The sequence below is a fragment of the Lemur catta genome, chromosome 13, assembly GCF_020740605.2.
Source record: "Lemur catta isolate mLemCat1 chromosome 13, mLemCat1.pri, whole genome shotgun sequence".
Taxonomy (NCBI): Eukaryota; Metazoa; Chordata; class Mammalia; order Primates; family Lemuridae; genus Lemur; species Lemur catta.
This window is the reverse complement of record NC_059140.1, coordinates 24,280,929-24,288,362: the sequence shown is the minus strand read 5'-3', so window position 1 is coordinate 24,288,362 and position 7,434 is coordinate 24,280,929. Positions and strand designations below refer to the sequence as shown.

At 52.8% G+C, this 7,434-nt stretch overlaps 1 protein-coding gene across 2 annotated transcripts; it reads right to left on the bottom strand.

Annotated features, from left to right (window-relative positions):
- Positions 1-3,417: 3,417 nt before the first annotated feature.
- Positions 3,418-6,489, bottom strand: SOX21 (SRY-box transcription factor 21). 2 transcript variants are annotated; one of them, XM_045567739.1, is made up of 2 exons: positions 5,366-6,489; positions 4,677-5,299 (listed from the first exon to the last, which is right to left on the bottom strand). In XM_045567739.1, the coding sequence occupies exons 1-2, from the start codon at positions 5,800-5,802 to the stop codon at positions 4,972-4,974; spliced, it is 765 nt and encodes a 254-aa protein (XP_045423695.1). In that variant the 5' UTR covers positions 5,803-6,489; the 3' UTR covers positions 4,677-4,971. The 2 variants fall into 2 exon arrangements, with proteins under 2 accessions (XP_045423694.1, XP_045423695.1); XM_045567738.1 differs by having other exon boundaries at positions 3,418-6,489.
- Between the last annotated feature and the right edge of the window lie 945 nt (positions 6,490-7,434).

The window sequence follows — 7,434 nt, the reverse complement described above, 5'->3', positions numbered from 1 at the left end:
TGGAACGTTTTTAGATCAGTATGTATCTTGGAATCGCCGGACTCGCTGCTCCACAGATTCCAACGCTGGGCAAATGGACACAAGGAAACCTAACTTCTGCATAACTTTTACTTCTTCTTTCCTTTTTTCTTTTTTCAAGGAGCAAAGGACCATTAATTAGAAGAATAATTACTGCTACCCTATATTATCCCAACCTGTTCAATTTCTATCTGCTGCAGACAATGCTAATAATGGCAATTATTGCTTCTATAAACATCCCGAGGCAGCACTCTTCCCCCGCAGTGTGTGTGTGTGTGTTTAAAGAATATATATAAAAAGTTCCCCCGCTCATTTGCATAGCTTCATCTTTACCTTTTCCCATTCAGCCCTTGCAAAAAGCATATCTATTCAAAGCCCTTGCAAAAAGCATATCTATTCAAAGGGCATTTAGTCCATTTCTTTCTTGGCCGGTAAACCTATTCATCAATTGTTCTGCCTTGTAGATCGCATTCTAATGCTAATCTAGCGTGTTAAATATCTTTTTGTTCCCCTTTCACCGTTTTGTCATTCAGTTTATCCAGTTTTGGTCACCCATTTTATTTATTTATGCGCCTGCTCCTATTCAGGGGCTCATGTATTTTTTATTATGTTGTTTCACTGTCACGCAGTGTCAACTTAGTCTATTCAATGGGGGCTACTTGAAGGCCGGAGGGACAAAGCGTGTACACATTGCACCGCTATTCATTCCGGCCAGCTGGATCGGCTGAAAAAAAAACCTTGTGAAAAGAAACGCCTCACAATGGACACAGAAGAAGTGCACAATGCTAACAGTTTTCCAAATACCACTGATTGGTTTCTTCACAATGAGGAGAAAGCCGCCGCTTTTTCTTAGCTCCACTTCAACAAACAACACTCTCACAAAACCTCCCAACCCTGCGTTTTGTTCCCGGACAAAACCTCCTCGACTGTCTAAACGCTCCCACTGAAGGACAAAAAAAAAAAAAAAAAAGGATAAAAAAAAGCTCTTTTCACTATTTCCTTTTTCCCCCCCTGCAAGAGAGAAAAAAGAAAGTGTGGGGGGGGGAGGATTGTCAGTGAATTAATAATATCAGTCTTTTAAAAGAAGAGGGCTGACCTTTGAGATGCACTGGGCTGAGGGGAGAAAGAACGGGGGAGAGATTAATAAAGTTTGGACGGCGCGCTCCCTGCCTCCGCGGGGTTGCGGGCGCAAGAAAGACACCGACACTTCGGGCGGGCGAGTTGCGGGAACTTCGCTGGCCCTGGGGACGCGGCGGCCGGGAGCGCCCGCGCCGAGCCGCGCTCTGATTGGCTGGCGCGCAGGTCCCCTCGGCTCCGGGAAGAGGCTCCTCCGCTCCGCATCTCCTGCGCCCCTCGCCAGGCAGCCCCGAGCCCGGGAGTGAGAGGAAGATCCACGCTGTTTTGTTCTAGTTTCTTGGGGGTGGGAGGGACATTGTCAAAGGAAGTAACAATAGCAGCCAGCTCCTCTGCTCCCCCAAAGCCACCCCCTCACGTGGCAGCGTCCCCCAGCACCGTTTCTTCCTGCATAATCAGAGCAATTCCACCTGTTTGCGCAAAGCCCAAAGCAACATGCCTGGCCCCTTGGATACCAGGCTTGTTTAAAGCTTTTAGGCAACCGTGACTACCAAAGAAATGTCATGGCTTTTTTTTTTTTTTAACCTTAGAAACAAAACTGGAAGAGCAAAAAGGAGGAAGGGAAAGAAGGAAGAAAGAAAGGAAAGGAGGAAGAGATAGAGATAGAGAAATATCCAGAAATGGAGCTAGATGAAAATAGAGTTAAAGAGATGGAGCTAGAGATCGCGAGCCAGCAGCAGCTCTTTGCCTTGTCCCAGCGCTGTATTTGCGGGTCACTTTCAGACTCCTACGCCCACCCACCCCCCGGCCCTTTCTCCACGCCCCCTCGCCCCAGAGCCGCTCCCCCGACTCCAACCCCTTCCTTCTGCACTAACTTGGCAGAGGCTCCCCCGAGGCGCAAACCCCGCCAACTTGTTAGGAAAACCACTGGAGTCAGCGTGGGTGATAAATGAGTCTTTGGGGCCTGTGGAGGTACTCAAACAGCCGCACAATCTGTTGGCTATGTGACCCTGGCGCTCCCCCCAGCATCTTCCCCCCGCCCTTCACCCGTCTTAGTCGTCTTCTCATTCTTCAACACTCAGAGCGTTTCTCCCAGAAAACGCTGATCTTTGGGAAAAGGGGAGGAGGCGGGAGGGGGCGGGGAATCTTCAGGCCGATGGGGCCGAGCTGGAAAGCTCAGGGAAGTAACTAAGATTTAGGGCTGGCGTGATTTCCAGCGAGCCGCAGGAAGTTCCGTGTTGAGAAGTGATGGGCTGCTACAAAAGGGAAAGACGAAGCCTTGAAAGGATTTAATTAACCGTGTCAGGGATAATTACCCCTGGACAGTCCAAATTAGTTTTGCATAATCGCTCAGAACCATATGAATTAACTTATAATATTGCAAAGAGCTCGGGGAATAACAGGAGAGGGATCGTTTTAATTAGTGAATCAGGGTCAAACCAGCAGAGCCTATTCCTCGCATTTCCAAAACTTTTCATGGTTTTTAAAATATTATTCCGTTGTGGGAAAACAATGGCTTTAAAGACTTGGATCGCTTATAAAGATGTGCAGCTCCAGAGATGGCCTCTCTCAATAGGGAAACTAGTTTAAGACATACATATATTATCTTGAGAATTTCCATCTCAGTAGGGGGTAGGGGTAGATCTCCCTATAGTTAATTTTTTTTTCTGATACTCTCCTTGGTGCCCTATCATTTCTTATCTGAAATTAAAATCCTTTATGATTTAAAACATTCCTTCAGTGGAAACTTGTCTAGCCCTGGAAATCCAACACTCTCCATTAGAATTTGTTATACTTCTATTTTAGTGCTATTAGCATGACAGAATAAAGCCCAAAGTTGTACATTGTCCTTAGCAGTGAATATCCTTCCAAATAAAACCTTAAGGTGTAAATAAGGAATGTCCCAAAGATAGGTGAACAAATTACACTGATTTAAGTGGTGGGGCTCTCCTACCAACAAGATAAAGTGGTCAGGCAACTTTCCCCTCTTAAAATGTTACTGGAAACTGGTGAAATGCTTTGAACAGTCTGGATGTTTTCAATGGGCTCTGTTCTACTAGTTCATGAATGCCTTTTTTTAAAAAAGATAATACAACTACTTGGGTTTTTCTTTTTATCTTCTTTCCTATTCACGATTAAAAATGTGATAAATCAGGTTTTTGGCTCTGAATAACAATGGCTTGATTTAGATTTCCTAGTAAATCTATTCAAAAGTGAAACAAAGGGTGCCTTTGGAGGATACCTTACACTTCACCTGGACCAGGCACGTAAGGGCAATTCAGATAAAAATCTTGTTAGGAACTCAACAAGAAATAGAGGATTTTCTCTTTTCCCTGGTTCAGGCTTTATTTAAACTCTTTGTTCAAAAAATATGAACAGAGTGATAGTCGGATTCTAATTTACAGATATAGCTTAGACGTCTAATATTAAATTAGAAGATCACACAAGAAAACCATTTACACATAAAGGCTAAAACCAATATTTAAATTTTTAAAAACTTTATATTACATAAAGCCAAAATGAAACTAAATACATGTTAGCCAACTTCATTCACAAACATTAGTCAAAATATATACATTTAAAAAGAAACAAAAAAGCTTTAATTGAGGAAGGATCTTTTTTCTAAATGTGTTTATCATAATTTGCAAATGAATTGCAGGTGATCTAAAAAATAAGCCAATCGGGGAGGGAACTCCAAAACACATCAAAACGGCTCAAGTTGGGAGAGAAATGCTCGCTGAAAATGAGAGACATCTGTCGAGACAATTCTGTGCTTTTTTTTCCAGGTTTGCTAAATAATAAATATATAATTACCATTCAGACAAAAAAGTCTGATTTAATCTTCGATAAAATTGCGATTCTGAAACAGTTCCGCAATTTTTAAAAGTTACCTTTGACATTTGCTCAAAATGTTTTTGAGTCTAAAACCGACTCAAGTTTAGGGCAACGAAAATAACACATTTTCCAAGACTCAATGTTTTCACAGACATGTACACATTTACAATCTTAAGGTGAAATCAGCCCTAGGGGAAACTAGGAACCGTGCCTTTTCCCTTTTTGTAAACTGTGTCAGAAATCCGAGCGAGTGCACTCAGGGAGACTTCTTGTAGTTTTGTTTGTTTGTTTTAAGGGAGAAAATCCAATTGACAACTTTCATCTCACACATATTTCTTGTTTGCGTTTCTTGCTCTAGAGAAAGAGCTCTTGCTCTGATTTGCATATGGCGTGATAAACAAAAGAAACCGTGATCACCTCACATACAAAAGGCCAGATTGGAGCCGGTCACTGGTCAAGAATGGATCCGGTCTGGGGGTTCTGCTTGAGAGAACAGATCTGCAGAGTTCAAATAGTACAAACAGGGAGCAAGTTTGCTCAGAGCCATCCCATTCCGAGATCAGCTTTTCCCGTGTGCCAGCCATTTCAGACCTAACATTTGAACAGAGTGCATGCAAGACAGACCGGGGGGGTGGGAGGGGCGGAGATCATGAGAAACAAAAACAAAACCGACAATAAAACTTCCAACAAACAAAACTGGAAAGCCCAACATGTCAAAAAGTTACTCCACCTCCGTGGGTCAAAACGCAACAGGTTACGAAGTGCAAAGCAAAGACCAACTGCTGCCGGATACAACGGCCCTCTTTAAAGTTGTTGCATGTCTGAAATGATCCTGTGAATTCACACGCACGCTCGCCCGCGCACTCGCGCGCTCGGCCACTCGCGCCCCGACTGGCATCTCTGCCTCTGCCAGGCACCTATACATCTTATGTACATATAACCCGGGCCCCCAGTCGCGGGAGGGCGCACGGGGAGGCCGCAGAACTCGTACCTATACATATGTACACGTGTGCACACCGGTCCTCGCAAGGCGGCCCCGCGGGGTCATAGCGCGGCGGCGTAGGCCGCGGGGTAGGGGTCCAGCTGAGGCTTGCCCATGCCCGGCAGCAGGATGTAGGCGAGCGGCGGCTGCAGCCCGGGGCTGGGCCACGCGCTGCAGTTGCACGGGATCATGTAGCCCGGGTTGCCCGGGCTGGGGTGCGAGTGCGTGTGCCCCCCGGCGGCCGCGGCCGCCGCTGCAGCCGCCGCCGCCGCGCCGTGGAAGGCGCCCGCGCCCGCGGTCGGGTAGCCCAGCGACGACGCGTACGGGAGGCCCGACGACGACGACGAGATCTCTGCCATCTTGGAGCCCAGGTCGAGCAGCGAGTAGGGGCTGCCCGCGGCGGCGGCTGCGGCGGCGGCGGCGGCGGCCGCGGCCGACTGCGGGAAGAAGACGCGCGCGGCTGCGGCGGCGGCGGCGGCGGCCGCCTTCTCGGGGTTGGCGAGCAGCGACTCGGGCACCAGGCCGCCGCCCGCACCCGCGTGCAGCCCGGCGCCCGCCTTGAGCGCCGGGTGCTCCGTGTCCGCCACGCCGCCCAGGCCGTAGGGCACCGGGAAGGCGAACTTGTCCTTCTTGAGCAGCGTCTTGGGCTTGCGCCGCGGCCGGTACTTGTAGTCGGGGTGCTCCTTCATGTGCATGGCGCGCAGACGCTTCGCCTCGTCGATGAACGGCCGCTTCTCCGACTCCGTGAGCAGCTTCCACTCGGCGCCCAGACGCTTGCTGATCTCCGAGTTGTGCATCTTGGGGTTCTCCTGGGCCATTTTGCGCCGCTGAGCCCGCGACCACACCATGAAGGCGTTCATGGGCCGCTTGACGTGGTCCACCGGCTTGGACATACTATCGCCGTGCCGCGGCTGCAGCCCGCCGCCGCCCGGGCCCTCGCCCTCGGCCCGGAGGAAATCAATGTTGGCTGCCCGCGGGGACCCGCTCTGCCGGCCGGTGCTCGCCGCGCCCCACTTCGCGCCCCGGCGTCGCTCCCGCCCGGTAGGAGGGGGCCGGGGACGAGCCCAGGGCCGCTCCGCGCCCCAGGCCGCCCTGGTCTCTCCCGCCGAGCGCTCGGGAAAATCCTCTCCCGGACACTGTAACTTCTCGGCGGCTCCCCTACCCTGCAGTGGCGGTTTGCCCTTTGCTTTCTTTTGGTCCTTCCTCTCCGGTTGCGTTTGCTCTCGAACTCCCCGCAGGTAGCCGCTGCCCGGCGGAGCTCTCCCCCTCCTCTGTCTTTTCTCTCTTAAATGCAAAGCAGCCCCGAAAGTTGCGTCGCGAAAGCTCCACCGAGTTGAGCCGAGGAGCCCGCCGCCGCGTGCTGCCAAGTGCCAAAGGGGGCTCTCGGCGGCTGGAGTGTTTGGGTTTTCCTCGGTGACTTTTTCATTTGACAGAAGCAGATGGGGTGGAGAAGGAGGGGAGGTGGCCCCGGAGGAGGAAGAGGAGGGGGAGGTGGAGGAGTGTCCGGACGCGCCACGGAAACACAGAGCGCAGCAATGGATATAAATACAAATACAGCAGCACCAGCCGGTCTTCTTGGCTCAGGGCAGGGTACGCTGATGGGAACCCCCAATCAGCTGGGGCTTTTTATGGGGGAGGAAGCTGGACCCCCAGCACCTGCCTCTCGAATCCTTCTCTCCGGTTGCTGGACGGGCGGGGCGAGGAAGGCGGTTGGATGAGGCTTGAGCAAGCCTGGGATCGGCCGGGCTCAGAGGAAATTCTCCCGGCTCGCCGAGGCGCTGCGTCCGGCGGTCCCCCAGGCCATGCTGGCTCGGCTCGCTCCGAGGCCCTCCAGGCGCGCCAGCCGACTAGGGCCCCCGCAGCACGCCGGGCGTGGAGGGCGGCGCAGCCTTCGCGCGGCGCTGCAGGCCCGGCACCGGCCGTGTCCCCTGCTCGCTCCTGTCGGCAGCCGCCTGGCACTTGCAACTAACTTCGCCCAAGTTTCCTGCGCCGGCGCCGCCGCGCCTCTCTCGGCGCGCTCGCCTGGGAGCGTGCGCCCGCGTGCACGCCTCGCCCGGGGCCCCTCTCTCCTCGGTCCTCCGGCCGGAGCCGAGCAGGCGCAGGGGCCGAGGTGCTGGAGGAGGAGATTTAAGGAAAACGCGCCATCACCTCGGTTCGTAGGTCCGCGCTGGGGCAGCTCCCGCTTTCCCCCACTCCCGCAGCGCAGCGGGCCCCTTACTGGCCCGGGCCGCCGCGCCGCTGCTCCAGAAGCGGCTGAAGCCCTCTGCACGGGCTCAGGTGAGTGTCGCTACCTGCGTGCGTACGCGCCCGCAGCCGGCGCTGGGAGTGCATGTCCAGCCGGGGCTGAGTGTGAGTATATCTGGGGGCGTGCGGAGGAGGTGGAGCCCAGGATGCCAGGAGAGAGGAGGGACCAGCGGAGCCTCCTCCCGCTCCCACACCCCCGGGACCTCGAATTAACAGATCCCCTCCGCCCCCTCCCAATACTCCTCCTCCCACTCCTTTTCACTTGAGAGCAGGTTTAGGCG